At 37.4% G+C, this 17,785-nt stretch overlaps 1 protein-coding gene across 3 annotated transcripts in view; it reads right to left on the bottom strand.

Moving 5' to 3' along the window:
* Positions 1 to 16,752, bottom strand: part of LOC127160135 (SLAM family member 9) — a 69,673-nt gene extending 52,921 nt beyond the window's left edge. For 2 of the 3 annotated variants that reach the window (XM_051102788.1, XM_051102787.1), the window contains exons 1-2: positions 16,297 to 16,752; positions 13,976 to 14,049 (exon numbers count right to left, since the gene is read on the bottom strand). In XM_051102788.1, coding sequence (XP_050958745.1) covers positions 13,976 to 14,049; positions 16,297 to 16,345 — 123 coding nt within the window. In that variant the 5' untranslated portion in view covers positions 16,346 to 16,752. Of the gene's footprint in view, positions 1 to 10,886; positions 11,274 to 12,369; positions 12,453 to 12,938; positions 13,056 to 13,252; positions 13,553 to 13,719; positions 14,050 to 16,296 lie in introns of those variants that run through there. The other variant, XM_051102785.1, reaches the window with a different exon arrangement.
* Between the last annotated feature and the right edge of the window lie 1,033 nt (positions 16,753 to 17,785).

Here is a 17,785-nt window from a genome sequence, read left to right as displayed (position 1 = left end):
ATCTTCACGAATCAAGTCAAGTCACAGCCAATCTCCACGAACCAAGTCAAACCACAGCTGATCTTCATGAGCCAAATGAAGTTATTGCTGCTGCTCCAGAGCCAAGTCACGTCTTGTCTGACCTTCCAGAGCCCCGTCACGTCTCGTCTATCTGTCCAGAGCCTCACCATGTCTCGTCTGACGGCCCAGAGTCAAGTCACGCCTCGTCTGACCGCCCAAAGTCAAGTCACGCCTCGTCTGAGCACCCAGAGTCAAGTCACGACTCGTCTGACCGCCCAGAGCCTTGTCACATCAGGTCTACTAGTGCGAGGGCGGTCACCATTCTCAGTATGTGGGCCGCACACTCCGCCCCGGAGGTCACGTCTGTTCACAAGTCCGCCCCGGAGGTCACGTCTGTCCACAAGTTCGCCCCGGAGGTCACGTCTGTTCACAAGTCCGCCCCGGAGGTCACGTCTGTTCACAAGTCCGCCCCTGAGGTCACGTCTGTTCACAAGTCCGCCCCTGAGGTCACGTCTGATCTCAAGCCTGCTCCAGAGCTCCCGTCTGGTCTCAAGCCTGCTCCAGAGCTCCAGAGCTCCCGTCTGGTCTCAAGCCTGCTCCAGAGCTCCCGTCTGGTCTCAAGTCTGCTCCAGAGGTCCCGTCTGGTCTCAAGTCTGCTCCAGAGGTCCCGTCTGGTCTCAAGTCTGCTCCAGAGGTCCCGTCTGGTCTCAAGTCTGCTCAAGAGGCCTTCCCCGTCAGCGCCACCTCCAGAGGTGTCAGCTTGCACTGTAGAACCTCCTATGGAGGCGGCGTTATCCTTTGGTCTCTCTGCTTCTCTCCCTATTCACTCTGCCTCCTCTGTCCCTGCTCTCCCCAGGTCCCAGCCAATGACGCGGGCTCCTGTTCCGCCCTGGAGGGCTCTGGCGCCTCTTGCTCCGGCTCCGCCCTGGAGGGCTCCGGCGCCTCCTGCTCCTGCTGGGCCTCCGGCTCCACCCTGGAGGGCTCCGGCTCTGCCCTGGAGGGCTCCTGCGCCTCCTGCTCCACCCTGGAGGGCTCCTGCGCCTCCTGCTCCACCTCCGGCTCCGCCCTGGAGGGCTCCTGCGCCTCCTGCTCCGCCTCCTCCCTGTGCCTCCTGCCTCCTGTGCCTCCTGCCTCCTGCTCTGTGACCAATCAGCAGCACCATAAAAGCCCCGGTCTTTCCCCATGCAAGTCACGGATTGTTGTTAGTGTTTTCCCATTGTTTAGCGTACTCTTCTTTCTAGTTCCTTGTGTTTGATTCCCTCGCCTGGCTCCCCATTTTCGACTGTTCGCCGCCTGCCTTCGGATTATCGCTCGTCATTAAGGACTATTCTCTCGTCTGGCCTCTGACACTCCTGTTACTGTTGATTTGACCCTGCCTGTTCGACCATGTATCTGTCTCGTCCCTATAATAAAGGCTCGCAAGTGGATCCGCTCGCCTCTCGTTCTTTAGTCCCCGTTACAGTATAGTTCTTAACTCACAGAACATGTATTGGAAAGCTTCACAGACATGTTTGGAAAGCTTCAAGAATGTATTTAATCACTAATTATAATCACTAATATCACAATTGACCTACCTGGACACCTGTGACAGAGTTGAGTGCTGTTTTGTTGAGTCTGATTGCTGATGGGATTGTTGATCACACAGCTAGATGTTTTCATCTTGATATTCCATCTCCAGAGGTAGAGAGAGACTGATACTGAGACCAGACACACTGATGCTGGACAGTAATTGTTTTCCTTTGTACCAGGAGAGAGTCACATCACTCAAATCCCCACTGAACACAGCAACACACATCTGGACACTGATGAGCGTTTAGATGATGATGATGAAGAACAGTTTGAAGTGTCTCTGGTGATGACAAAACCAGGAGGAGCTGGAAATATTATAAAATAAATGGAAATAAAAATGTTACGTAATTAAAAAAATAATTTAAACAATGCTTCAGGTGGAAGATGCATTTTTATTTAATTCCACCAATTACAAAATCAACATTTATGTTTCCACCACCTGATTTAAAACATTTCATCTTACTATATTTATCTTACCATAGACAGTAACAGAAAAGCTCTTGTGACCCCAGAGTGTTCAGTTCTGATGTTGCTGATATTCAGAGATCCAGTTTGGCTGTCCATCTGGAGTCTCTCTCCAAACATTACAAAACTGTCAAAGACTTTAGTAATTCAAACACATTCACATATCGATGCGTGGCCATATAATTAAGGCTAAACATATTTAACATCCCAACATGAATTATTATTTTTTTTCTGTTGACTGCTTTCTGTTGGTTGGAATCCCAAAATGTACCACCATTTTGCATTTTCTAACCCCTTACTAACACTGAAAATGTCACAACAGGTGCTAGAATGTGTTTCTAAACAATACTAGCTGAAAACACAGAAGAAAACTGGTTTTAGCAGTCAAAGATATTTTAATTTAAAAAACTGAAACAATGACTCACCACTTGAGAGCAAAAACCAAAGACAGAAGAAGCAATATTTACAAATCATTGTTCATCATACCATTCAACTCCTCCTGATTTAGTTTCTTGTTTCTTCGATTAATAAAATTAAATTCATTAAAACAAGATTAATTAAAACAAAATCTAAGTAGTTACTTGTTTGAAATTTTGAATTGACCCACAGCTAAAACAAAAGCTATTAGCCATTATTAAAAAATGTTAAATTATATTTTTCACTTTATATTTTTAATATAAGATACATAAAAGCTCACGCTAATTGATTAAAGTTATAATGTGGCTGAATTTATTAGTAATATTAGTTATTTGGCTCATCCAACAGACCAAATTCTTGTGCTAGCTCTTAAGGAGTACACATTTTTCATGAAAATTGCGCCACAAATTACTGTGAAATGGCTTCACAGTAGCTATATGTGCATCAGAAAATTATCTCTTTCATAGACACAAACAGGAAGAAGACTGTGACCTCTTTGTGCTGTACGGAAACATTTCTTGTTCAACTTTGTGGTTTGTACCTCAAACTACATTTTCCTGTCAATCTCCTACCAGCAAAAAAAAAAAAAAACTATCCCTTCAGATTTTACAACTCCACAATTGATTAACTGAATATTTTTATTATATGCATATTATAAATCACAAAGTCCATTTGCAAGTTTTTTTTTTTTCTTTTTCTTTTTTTTTTTTTTACATGCTATGGTAAACATTCAGACAAAATGTGTAGAGTATATATCAGCAAAAGTTTCTTTAGAGCTGTACATTGAATAGCTCATATAATTTCATGTCTATACCCACTCATTCACACTATCTAGAGATTTTATGACACTTTGGGTTCTGGTTGGCCACTGTTTCCTGCACAACAAAGAAACAGAAATCTATTAATGTTGAACATAACAGTAGCTCTGTTGAGGTTGATGTTCAAAGTCTTCACAGTCTGCCACTGTCAATTAAACCATGTTTTACAAAACAAAAAACATCATGGGAACTCAAGATTTGTTTGTCGTCTTGTGTCTCGTCTCAGTTGACATTTTGTTCTTACTCTGTAGAACTCAAGGCCAAGTTCCCATGAGTAAGAACAGGCTGAGAGTTCAGCTGCAGCTCTTCACCCACCCATCTTCTGTTACCACAGCGTGTACCACCTGTATGTACCACACGTGACCAATGACCACAGTGCATCTCATTTTGACTCATTTTGAAAAGAGCAGGTAGTGTGTCACAGTGCATAATGCATCTCATGATGCTTTGCACATCAAAAGAGGGAAACAGGAACCATTTTTGGCTCCTGACTAATGAAAATAGAGCAATAAACTATAAACTTTGTGTTAACACATTTTCATATCTTCAAAGTGTTTCCTAGAAATGTTACTTTAGTGCAGTGCAATTCAGTCACAATTCAGACCTCTAGACCAGGGGTGGCGAACGTCGGTCCTGAAGAGCCGCAGCCCTGCATAGTTTTGCTTCAACCCTAATCAAACGCACCTGAACAAGCTAATCAAGGTCTGAAGGGTTACTAAAAAGCTACAGGCAGGTGAGTTTTAATTAGGTTGGAGCTGAACTCTGCAGGGCTGTGGCTCTCCAGGACCGGCGTTTCGCCACCCCTGCTCTAGACACTAAAAACAATATTTTGCATCTTCCTTTAAAAGGTCCACTTTCCTGCAGAGTAGCTCCTCCTCCTTGCTTAAACTTACTTGAATAATACTTTATAGAAATCCTAAAGACCTTGATTAGCTTGATCAGGTATGTTTGATCAGGGTTGGAGATAACTCTGCAGAAAATTGGACCTACAAGGCCAGAGATGAGATCACTTGCATTAGATTTTAAATGTGGTCTATATCTCCATCTGGTAGATAGCAATAAGTTCGCAATGGTGCTCGTTTAACATTTCAAGAACATGAAATTGAAATAAAGTGTGATTTGTTAACTTAAAACAATGACAACGTAATACGATGTAAGAGGTTGTGTTATGTCACAAAATCTAAATGTGTTAATTAATTAATAATAATAATAATAATAATAATAATAATAGTAAAAAAAAAAAAAAAAAAAAAACAAGCCTTAGAATACCGTTAAGTTATAGGCGTCTCACACTGATGACGCCATCGCTCTCTCATTCAGGTCCGCAGCGCCGCTGAGATGTGAAGGTTACAGTATTTATACAACCGTGAAATGCAGGATATTTTAGTTAAGGTTGTTCAAGTTTCAATATATACTTTGAGAATTACTGTTAAATACCTAAAACTGAATCTGTGACAAGGCTCGTCGGACCTTACATCATTAGACATGCACAAATATGAATACGTAGATAAATATGAAGGGAGTTTGACACTGAAAATTAAAATATCAGGTTCTAGTTCTTTATATTTTTAAAGAAGTTTGTCAGTATTGTTGGTTCCTGCAAAACAGAATTAGTTCCTCTCTCGAGTCTTCGAATCTGACTTGTTCGTTCTTTTGTCATGTGACGTGACAGCGGTATTGGAGACAGAACATAACTGCTACTAAATTCCCTGTTACTTTAATTCGTTTACTTAATTCCCAGCCTTATAAAACCCATTACAGTTATTGGATGCATTTCTACTCTGAAATTGTAGCTCTTTTATTTCGTAATTTGTACATTTGTAAATTTCTGTCATGATGGTTCTTTTCCATAACATATGTGGTAATAAAGAATGTGGTGATAAACATTATCCGTATGATGGGGGAAACTCACTTTGATAAAGCAAAGATGCCTAGATGTAATGAAATAGCCTTCAGTCAATAATATGTAATGTTTGTGTTTGTTACTGAGCAGGGTAGTGGGCATGTGACAAAAGAATGAACAACTCAAAGCCAAAGATTTTAGAGGTGAACTAGTCAATTCTGTTTTCGGTACAGAACAAACAAGTCAGATCGAGAGGTGAGGTTAACTAACATACTGCATCACTTGAAGCAAAGAATTAGTCACTTCTGTTTCTCATAATTTGTCCTTGGATGCATTATAGTTTTTTATATTTCGAAATGTGTTCAACGTCTCATAAGTAGATGTGTTGGGAAAATTGGCTATTAACACATAGGATTTTTAATTATATTCTGCTAAAATTAATAAAATGACTTGGGAGGAAAAATGTTCATTTTGATGAACAAGGTTCAAAGATCTGAGTCCATAAAACAATCCAAACTTACCATTATTAAAACTGACGTCACACTGGAGTTAAATAGTAAATAGTAAACACTATATATTTTTTGATTTGATTGGCCATCTCAGTCATTTTCACATCAACAAGGACTGTTAGACCACTGAGGCTGACCAGCTTAACTTGTCACTTGTCCCTTGTCCCTTTTCAGTGGTGGACGAAGTACACAATTTGAGTACTTGAGTAAAAGTACAGATACGTATAATAAAATATTACTCCAGTAAAAGTAAAAGTGCTCCTCTTTCAATTTTACTCGAGTGACAGTACAAAAGTACCCGATTTTTTATGTACTTAAGTAAAAAAGTACTGATAGATTTATTTTGCAATTTTATATAGGCAGCACATATTTTTTATAATCCTACTGTTGTTGATATGGACTATGTTGACGAGAGTGATGTAGTAATATTCAATGTGAAGCTTACACAGCAATCTACCTGAGAGAAAACAGATTGAACAAGTAAAACTTGTTTTGCATAACATCACAGTTATATATGACTTGAGAATAAGGACTGAAGTTAACAAGAAAATTTTAAGGAAAATATAATTATATTTTCATAATGATTTTTTCCTTTCAAATATTGTCTGTTTAAAAACACCCCTGGCCAAATGCCCCCAGAGGGCATCACTTTCCACTTTGATAATTACTGTAGTTACTATGATCTGAGCATGACACCCTTTCTTTTTCCCTCAGATGTAATCTATCTAGGTGGTTGAATAAAAATATGTGGACTTTATATCTAAAAAATTATCTCTACTTAGCACCAGCAAGCAGCTAGACAGTTAGCATCAGCTAACAATATTTACTTATTTTCAGTATGGTTATGAATAAACATTCATATCTGTCTATTCTAGCTGATCCAAACAATATAAAAATGTATACTGTTGCTAAACAATATAAAAACAGACGTCACGTAGTTTTTAATAAAACTGCTAACGTTACATCAGCGAGGAATATGAATGTGCATGAGTTATTTTATTTAACCTGTTATTTAAATTTTTCGTTTTTGAATTCAAGCATTTCAGTACGCTTAAACAGATCACCTTTTACAGCAGATGTAATTCACAAACAACGGACAGCTTTGACCTAAATTTGATTTTCAGTTATAATAATTAATCCTAAAATTCGACATTAGTAACTTACTTTTCACAGCATCAGTCGCGCGCGCGCGCACACACAAGATCTCCCGGTTCTTACTTGTGAATTCAGTTCACTGCAGACTGGCTCTAAACGGATCATTTGAATCAGTGAGTTGTCGACTCGAGAACAGCTGCGATCGGATCATTCCAATTCGTGAATGAATCATTTGGTGCGATTGGCGAATCAATTTAACAGGTTCATTGAAAAGAATTAGTTTGTTCATGAATCAGACACCGCTTGTGCGTCTCAGAGCACGTGATATATTATAAGAGGTAACGATATGTTTATGAAATGTAGTGAAGTAAAAAGTACGATCTTACGCTTTGGAATGTAATGATGTAAAAGTGAAAGTTACTCAAAATAAAACTACTCCAGTAAAGTACAGATACTTGAAAAATGTACTTAAGTACAGTAACGAATTACAACTACAGGGTGGGCCATTTATATGGATACATCACACATCAAACTTATTGGGAATTTCACAAGAAAAACAATGGTGTGCTTGGTTTTAACGTAACTTTATTCTTTCATGAATTATTTTACAAGTTTCTGACCACTTATAATGTGCCACAAACAGGACGTTAATATCACCAACCATTCCCATTTTATTAAGGTGTATCCATATAAATGGCCCACCCTGTACTTCGTTACTGCCCACCACTGTCCCTTTTAAACCTTTTTGTTATTCAGCAGATCAATGATCAGTTTTGTTATTACTTATTCTGTTTCTATTACAAATATAATACAGGCTTTGGGAAAATATTATTTCTGGCACAGGTATGTTCTGTTCAGTTGTTTTGATAGAGGGAAACAAGTTATATTTCTAGTTTTTACTTTCAGTGAAGTTCCTCCCACAACAAGCCAAGTTCTTCTGAGCAGTTCACCAGTTAAATGCTGAAATATTCCCATCAGCCTACAAATGAAGGAGAAAGAATTTATAAAAGAACATGAGTGATCCAGAACACTGCAGGATGAAACCTGAAGATACTGAAGAACAAACAGGTTGGTGTTTGTTTTTGATTTATTATGGATGATAAAGAACTTTAATATTTTAAAAAGATACTGTACTATGAAATATCATTGTTAAAGTACAAAATAAGCAGAAAAGTAGAAGATAATATGCATGATACTTCCCATGAGCTGGGTACAAAAGTAATCATGAAACACAAATTTCATTCCTTTTTAAATTTCAACAAATGGTCAGTTAAAAGCGAGGTCTGAAAAATGTTCATATTGATTTTCAACATCAGCAGACTAAATATTATCTGATTATAGTTTAAGTTACACTATATTGCCAAAAGAATTCGCTCACCATCCAAATAATCAGAATCAGGTGTTCCAATCACTTCCATGGCCACAGGGGTATAAAATCAAGCACCTAGGTATGCAGACTGTTTTTACAAACATTTGTGAAAGAATGGGTCGCTCTCAGGAGCTCAGTGAATTCCAGCGTGGAACTGTGATAGGATGCCACCTGTGCAACAAGTCCAGTCGTGAAATTTCCTCGCTCCTAAATATTCCACAGTCAACTGTCAGCTAGGCTGGGTGTAAAATAAGATATCACGTTTCATATCGGTCGATATCGATAATTATTGATATTTTTTATGACCCATTTAAAATAAGGAACAGGAGAAAAATATATTACATTTCAACATTTTTATATTAAACTTAACCTTCCTCTGATCATAACCCCCCCAGTTATTAAGACAGAAATGTCAACAACCATGGAAAACTCAAATAATTATTCATTAAAAATGTAAACATAATTCTAAAGTCACAATGAACACTTAACAATTATCTCAACATTTAAGGTGCAAAATGAAAGAAAATGTAAGAAATGCTTAATAAAGTGTAATAAAATAGTGCAATGTTAAATATAAACAGAGAAATATGCCACTGCCTCCGTTATATCTTTGTACCATTTAGATTCTTTGTCATAAGGCACTGATGCAGAGTACCTCTCCATGGTGGTCTGCTGCTTGTGTTCAGGGATCGAAATTAACTTTTTTACTTGGTAGCACTGGTGTTCCCAACTTCAAATAGTTAGGAGCACCCAAAACTAAATTTAGGAGCACTAAATGAATATTAAGGTTGCATTAAATACAACTACACAACCTAGAGCCTACAGCCTAGATATGTCATGTAGTCTAATTTGCGCACATTGGGCAGTCGCTCTCTAAACGTGGGGTATTAAAACTGCTTTTGAATGCGCGCGCGCGTTTTACTTTCGGTTTCGTTTTAACGATGGCGCTAAACTCTCGGCGGTGCTGAGCGTCCATTCTACAATACAAGACATTAATTTAATAATTTTGTCACTCCCACGTTGCTAGGTTATAGAGCGAGTGTCTTTGTTAATGCAACCAAACTTGCTTCGCAACCTCTGTTTTCTTCCGACGAAGAATAAAAAATATCGAACGTTTTATAGAACACATTTTTTATTGATATCGATCACGTGTCTATCGCGATACATATCGTTATCGTTTTATCGCCCAGCCCTACTGTCAGCTGTATTATAAGAACTTGGAAGCGTTTGGGAACGACTGCAACTCAGCCACAAAGTGGTAGGCCACGTAAACTGACGGAGCGGGGTCAGCGGATGCTGAGGCACATAGTGCGAAGAGGTCGCCAACTTTCTGCAGAGTCAATCCCTACAGACCTCCAAACTTCATGTGGCCTTTAGATTAGCTCAAGAACAGTGTGCAGAGAGCTTCATGGAATGGGTTTCCATGGCCGAGCAGCTGCATCCAAGCCATAAATCACCAAGTGCAATGCAAAGCGTCGGATACAGTGGAGACGCGTTCTCTGGAGTGACGAATCGCACTTCTCCATCTGGCAATCTGATGGATGAGTCTGGGTTTGGCGGTTGCCAGGAGAATGGTATTTGTCTGACTGCATTGTGCCAAGTGAAAAGTTTGATAGAGGGGGGATTATCGTGTGGGGTCGTTTCTCAGGAGCTGGGCTTGGTCCCTTAGTTCCAGTGAAAGGAACTCTGAATGCTTCAGCATACCAAGACATTTTGGACAATTCCGTGCTCCCAACTTTGTGGAAACAGTTTGGAGCTGGCCCCTTCCTCTTCCAACATGACTGTGCACCAGTGCACAAAGCAAGGTCCATAAAAGACAGACAGAGTCTGGTGTGGATGAACTTGACTGACCTGCAACCCTCAACCCTCAAAACCTTTATTACAACTGAAGAACTGAGACAGCACCAGAGAATTCACACTTGAGAAAAACAAGAGATTCAGTCAGCCAGGAAGTTGTTCAAAACCTGTATGAATTTCTTTGTTCTGCTGAACACAAAGGAAGGTATTTTGAAGAATGCTTATAACCAAACAGTTTTAGGGCACCATTGACTTCCGTAGTATTTTTCCTACTATGGAAATCAATGCTGCCCCAAAGTTGTCTGGGCTCAAACATCCTTAAAAATATCTTCTCTTGTGCAGAACAAAGACATTTATACAGGTTTGGACCATCTTGAGGGTGAGTAAACGATACTAGAATTTTCATTTTTGGTTGAATGATCCCTTTGAGGAGTATAATGGTGAAGCTTTAAAATCAGCACACTTTCAAGGAAAGTCATTTTTCTAAAAAAATGTAGAAATACATTTTTATTACATTAGTTATGCTGTTATTGTTCTTATTGTGTAATATTGTAATACTGCAAAGAAGTGTAAGATTTTTAGTTTTGGATTTTGCTTTTATATGGGGTTATATTATATTTCAACAGCTGCATTTCAAACAAATGAGCTATGTCTGTAACATGCTTCTCTGTATATTTGTAATCTGTATGGATTGTTGTGTACTATTTGAAAAAAAAAAAAAAAAAAAGTTTTTGGTTATTGCCATGCTTAAAAATCATAAGTTGATTTTTACAGCATCTATTTTTACAGCATCTTCTAGTAAAAGTTTTTCAGAACATCTCAAAACTTCCCCCTTCCTGTAAACTCTCTGAAAGTCCAGTCCAGTCTTTGTTTGCAGTGAAAAAAACCATAACAGCCAGGGTTCTTACAGGACTAGTGTCCATCAGCATTTTTAATTCATTTTCTTCAGTCTTGTAAGTTGATTTACTGACATCTGATTTAATGTTTTGCCTCTTAGCGACAAGCAGCTGCAAGGTGGTGCAAAGGTCATGCTGGATGACATCTGCATTAAATTATCATTTTAGGGCTGCTTAAACAGAAAGTGTAACAGGGAGGCTGTTGTTCCCTTGCAGTCTCCAGAGTACAATACATTTTTGTGAAGGCAGTGAAAAAACCCATAACAGCCAGGGGTGTTCTTACAGGACTAGTGTCCATCAGCAGGGTTTTAATTCATTTTCTAAATATGCATTAGTTAGGTGTCTTTGATGATCACATAAATATATAATTATGGATATATTCAATAACTCTTAACTCCTGGGTGTAAGTGAGATTTTCCTGAGATCTGCCTTTTGTATTTCACTGTGGTAGTAGTTCACAGTTGTCTCAGTTCTGCCCACATCCAGTAAGGGTTTCTGTTAGAGACAGAGAGAAGAATTCATATCACAAAGTAATCAATACACAGAACTGCTTCCATTAAACAACAACAACAACAACAACAACAACAAAAATCCCTAAGCCAAATGAAGATTGGTTTGTGACAGTCTCCCGAGTCACCTGCAGTAATTGTTTAGTTTAACACCATTACTGAATCCACAGCAGGACCAGTACAGTCCGACTCTGCACATGAATGATTTTTTATGAGCCAGTTATTTTCAGTAAATCAGAACCAGTCAGAGAAACCAATGTGATCTACAGTGCATCTGGAGAGTATTCACAGCGCTTATTCCACAGTTACAGCCTTATTCCACAATGGATTAAATTCATTTTTTTCCTCAAAATTCTATAATCCCCCATAATGAAAATGTCAAAGAAGTTTATTTGAACTCCTTACAGCTTTATATATATATATATATATATATCACATATCACATCACATGTACATCAAGTATTCACAGCCTTTGCTCAGAATTTTTTTCTGTACCCTTCCTGAGATCTGTGTCTCGATACAATCCTGTCTCAGAGGTCTACAGACAATTCCTTGGACTTCATTCCTTGGTTTGTGCTCTGTCATGCACTGTTAACTGTGGGGCCTTATATAGACAGGTGTGTGTCTTTCCAAATTATGTCCAATCAACTGAATTTACCGCAGGTGGACTCCAATCAAGTTGTAGAAACATCTCAAGGATGATCAGTGGAAACAGGATGCACCTGAACTCAATTTTAAGTGTCATGACAAAGGCTTTAATATTTATGTACATGTAAATTTTTCATTCAATAAATTTGCACAGATTTCAAACTAACTACTTTTGCGTTGTCATTATGGTATTGTCTGTAGAATTTTGTGGAAAATAATGAATTTAATTATTAATTATAAGGCTGTAACATAAAAAAATTGGAAAAAAAATGAAGTGTTGTGAATACTTTCCAGATACACTGAAACTCCCGAACAAATGACTATTATTAGCTGGTTCTTTTCAGTAGCTCAGATTTGTTCAGCATAACAAATGTAATATGATTTTAAATAAATAGCTGTTATAAGAATCGTAATCAGAAGAATTGTTTACAGACCTTTGGCAGATCTTCCTGCTGAAGACAGTAGATGATCTGTGTATATTCTGACATGGGATTTTTCTGTTCTGTGATTGTCAGACCTACAAACACAAACACCTGGATCAGTGTGAGAAGATTTGGAATGTATTTGTGTTATTTCACTTTTTAACTTTAGTTACTGTGTACTGTTGCTGTTTGAACAATGCGCTACTTCCCGGGTTAGTGACATCACAAACCCAAATATTTACATAAACTCCGCCCCCGGAACATGCAACAAAGGGGGCAAGACAAGAAGAGGAAGAGTTGCAGCCATGTCAGCAAAACTAGGGGTGCACAAAAAAATCTATTCATATATGAATCATGATTCTGTTTTCTAAAAATGCTAATGGATTCTGCTAAATCATCACCCTCTGCACTGCACATGCTGCTCATCATCACTCTCCAACTCTCTCTCACCCCCCCCACCCACACTCGAGCCCTCCCGCCCCTTTGAAATTGTGTTTAAACTGATATTCCGGTACATTTTTTTAAAACATGATTTTGGGCCCATAAAGGTTTATATCATTGAATGAAAAGGTAATACTAGCCTTGTGGTGTTGCTTGTTTGCCGTTCCTTCGGTATATCATAAACCCCACAGCTGCAGCCAAGACCAGAACTATCGCTATAACTGATATTCCCACCAAATGTGATGTTTGCTTGAGTTCTGTAATTAACAACGGAACAATAATAATTACAAATGAGTCCTGAAGTGTCTGATTTCAATTAAGACATTGTTGCCATAGCTCTCAGTTCACTTAACATGGCTTTGAACAGATATGGTTGGAAAGCTTGAAAAATATATTTTTTAAACAAAATCTTTAATCACTAAAAATATAATCACTAATATTACTGCAGACATACCTGTACATGTGTGACAGTGTTTACTGATGTTGAGATGTTTGGTCTGGTTGCTGATGGGATTGTTGATCACACAGCTGTAGGTGTTGTTATCCTGATATTCCACCTCCAGAGGTAGAGAGAGACTGATGCTGAGATCAGACACACTGATGCTGGACAATAAACTGTTTCCTTTGTACCAGGAGAGACTCACATCACTCACATTCACCACTGAACACAACAATGAACATTTGGACACTGATGAACGTTTAGATGGTGAACAGTTTGAAGTGTTTCTGGTGATGACAGGAATGGGAAGAGGAGCTGGAAATATTAGAGAAAATGTAAAATTAAAATGTTACTCTAAAAATGAAACAAACAACCTGCCAACTGTACTCTATTACTATTTCAGCATTCTTTTTAAAATTTACAGTAATTTTCAAAAGGATTCTTAACACCACCACGTTTTTTAAACATTTAAACTTACTCACCATAAACAGCAACTGTGAAACTCTTGTGTGATATTATTCTGTTTCTGTAGATCTGTAGTTTATAAAGTCCAGAATGTTCAGTTCTGATGTTTCTGATGGTCAGAGATCCAGTTTGACTGTCCATCTGGACTCTGTCTCTAAATGCCACAGTACTGTCATCTATATAGTTGTTCTCTCTGATGATTTCAGCTATAAGAGTGTCAGAATTGTCCATTTTAAATGTCCACAGAATCCGATCATCTTTCTGTACTTCAACATCAGTGTTTAGAGTGACAGAATCTCCCTCAGTCACAAATACTGATTTAACTGCATCTTTATCACCAAACACACCTGAAACACAACATTTTTTTTATTCTGTTTTGTTTGTTTCAAACAAGTTTAGAGAAAAATACATAAAAAAAAAAAAAAAAAAAAAAAAAAAAAAAAAAAAAAAAAAATCAGCAACTCAACTAAAAAGGCTTGTTCAATATAAAACGATATTTATAATAATAATCAGGGGCGGATCTAGAAAATCATTTTTAGGGTGGCAAAGGGGTGGCATGGGGTCTATGAGGGGTGGCAACTCCAAAGAAAGCCCCCATGCATAGTTTTTGGGGATTTATAGTCTGACATACACAGTTGTCTTCACAAATATTGCATTACCATTAAGTAATCATACTGTTTAAAATGAAAAATATGTCCATCATGGCACCAAGTCAATAAACAATATATATATATATATATATAAACATCAACAGCTTACATAGTAAATGTTTCTGAGCTTGTATCACTAAAGAAGACATGCAATTCTATTAAATTACTACTTAGATGGTATAAATCACGTTTTAGTGCAAGTTTAAGATATTAATGTCAATGATTTAATGTTCATTTCCTAACATCAGAAAGAAATTTATTACAATTCTAATTATAATATCAAAGCACTGAAACTGGATCAGTTTTGGAAACAATGTTTGACTTTCTGTTATTAACAGAGGTCAACCATAAAATCTAGCAACATCCCAGCAACTGCATAGCAAGAGCCTAGCAACCACCCAGAATATCCTAGCAACCAACTAGCAACACTTTAGCAAACATCTAGAACATGTAACTGACCAAACTATTTATGTTTTTAAACAAATCTTAAGACAAGCCAGGATAAATTTGTCTTTCAAATGTTTCAATCTAGTTATTACAAGTATTTTTAAATGATTACACACAATTCAAATACAACAGTGACTTTCCTGCCCAGTGAACACTTGTGAGATCAATAACACTAACAAAAAAGTCTTATTAGGAATTAATTTGAAACTCAATGTCTATTACAGTATACAACATAAATTAAATTACAGATTGCTAATTCAGCAATTAACATTTGGGGATTTTTTTTTATTTTACTACTGTAAAGTAATCTTGCAGCAGATGAAAAGCACTAGAAAAGTTTAAATAACAAAGAACTTTATATGAACTTGGTATGCACCACAATACAGTACAGTAAAAAATAAAATTTAAATTCAGCATCCTCTGCACATTTGGCTAAATGTCATTAGAGTATACAGTACTATTTGGTCTCCCGACACAAGTCTAGGTAGTCATTTCTCAGTTCTGCAAAAATGCAGTAGGCTACACATAAAAATGGTTACAGATAAAATTTGACAGTCATACTTCTGAAGGTGTACAACATGTGCTACAGTTTACTGTACATACAGAATAGTGAATTTTCCATCATCTAATGTACTGGTACTGTACTATAATTATACTGTATGTGTAACCCTGGTGAAAAAAACAGCATATGCTGGTAGGCATGTTTGGGATGCTGGTAAGGTATGTTTTGGTGCTGGTTTAAGCTGGTCCTTTGCTGGTTTATGCTGGTCCTTGACCAGCAACATGACTAGCATAAACCAGCATCAAAACATACTTACCAGCATATGCTGTTTTTTTTCACCAGTGAAGTACAATACCCATGTAAATGATTAGTTCATTTCTCTCCTCTCTCCGTTGTTGGATACAGAGATTCTGATTGGTGTGTCATCAGTTTTGCTACTTAATGTTTAACTTACTTATTGTTAAACTTTTTGAGAAAAGTTGAGAAATGTGTCTTTGTTTTTAGCACTGAATGAATGGTTTGGGAATATAAGCCAACTAACATCAGTCACATTGTGTTAACAATCGAGAAAACTGCATACGACCAGATGCTTACCTAACTCTGCTATTAGTTTCCGTGATCGGCATCTTCTTATTGATTTCAAGCTATTACAGTTTCGTCAGATACGGCAAAAAGGCCTATATCCATGATGAACATCGTGCGAAAAATAAATAACTCAGCCTCTCCACAAACTGAACTGCAGTCCGTTGTTTATTCTTTTAGGATGTTTACCAGATGTTGAGCTCTACTGAACATGTGACATTAGCTTGTCTTTTTCTGCTGACTGCTTTTTGTTAGTTGGAAGCTAGTTTGTCAATATTTCACAATTCCTCCCCTCAAATGCTGAAATAAAAGAATGTTTTTATAATTTTAAAACATAAAAATTGCTAATTTGGCATGAAACCCTATATAATAGATTTAGAATTAAAAAAAAAAAAAAAAAAAAAAACACTTACCACGTGAGAACCAAATCCACAGACTGAAGACAAAATATTTATGAACCATATTCAAAAAATCCGAACAATAAACTCCTCATGGACTAGTAGAAGCTTTTGTTTGATTGATGAGATCCAAAAGCATTAAATGACAAATCCAATCCACTTCTCTCAAACGTCAGGGTAGGTAACACGCTTAAAACAAAGATCATTTCGAGAAATAACGTTAAGAGTGATATTAATACTACTAAAAGCTGCTAACCTAGTATCGTTTTCCTACATGTTTTCAAGATGGGATAGGCTAGACAAAAGCCCCTTCTAGTGGATTACGTGCGGAACTATTACGTTGACTGTTAATTAAAATACATAATTTGTGATTCATCTATCCACTTTAAAATGCACAATGTTTTGAAAAATAAAGAAATAAAGAGCTAGCCTACAGAACCCAAAGCGCTATCTTGATTTCACTTTTCAGACTTCCAGATTTAGGTTAGGGTTAGGTGTGGGGGAGGGGTTAGGATTAGGGGTGGGGTTAGGATTAGGCAATCAGGTAGTGATTTCAACGAGAGGGGGTAATAATTTGGCGGGGGTCGAAAATGGGCACAACAGCGCTTTTTAGTTCAGTACAGTAAACTTGGTGTGGACATGTCGAGATGTCTTTACAGTAGCTGTAATGAACATCAGAGGAAATTCATTTCACTGACACAAACAGGATGAAGACTTTGAGCAGGAACTGTGTCGTAGTGCAGATTTTTTTGCATGATGGTATTTATTTTGTTCAAGTTGTGGTTTGCAGCTCCTAGCTGCATCTTAACTCCTTCCTGTCAGTTTCCTTTCAGCAAATAAACAATAATCCATGTTCTGTTGCAGCTCTGATCAATTAAAGTGTTTTTCACAAGTTCAAAAATCTCTCATCTAAATACCAGTTTTATTATTTGCATACCAAACAAAGTAGAAAGCTGCAGCTCTATAAATCAAAAAGTCAGCTGACTTGTAAAATGACTGAAAAGACATGAAAAGGTAGGTTTACATCAGCTCAAGATTCATCCTAAAGCACAAAAGCCATTAATTACCATCAATAAACCTGAGATGTCAGTCCTAAATCAGTGTACAAAAATTACATTAAAGTTATACTCTAAATAGTTAATGCCACTATTTTCACATCTACACATCTTCTACACTTTGGGTTTTGGTTGGTTATTATTTCCTGTCATATATTTTTATGCTGAAAGACGTGTGTGCGATAAATGTACATTATGAATAATATTCCTGCAGCATTGCTGTGTTTAGCAAAAAAAAAAAAAAAAAAAAAAAAAAAGACACTTTGAAATTATTTTTTGAACACCACAAAGGAGTTTGCACACGTCTGGTGTTTCATGGGAATTGTACAGTAGAACAACTGTTTTCTATGTTCAATATCAGTTGACCTATTGTTCTCATTTATAGGAGCTCAAGGTCAAGGCCAGCCAAAATCCTCAATGTAGACTTTTATTTTCTCTAAGCAACAAGT

This window comes from Labeo rohita, unplaced genomic scaffold (genome assembly GCF_022985175.1).
Source record: "Labeo rohita strain BAU-BD-2019 unplaced genomic scaffold, IGBB_LRoh.1.0 scaffold_291, whole genome shotgun sequence".
In the NCBI taxonomy this organism is placed as follows: domain Eukaryota; kingdom Metazoa; phylum Chordata; class Actinopteri; order Cypriniformes; family Cyprinidae; genus Labeo; species Labeo rohita.
The sequence above is the reverse complement of the archived record's forward strand: the minus strand, read 5'-3'. Positions and strand labels throughout refer to the sequence as shown.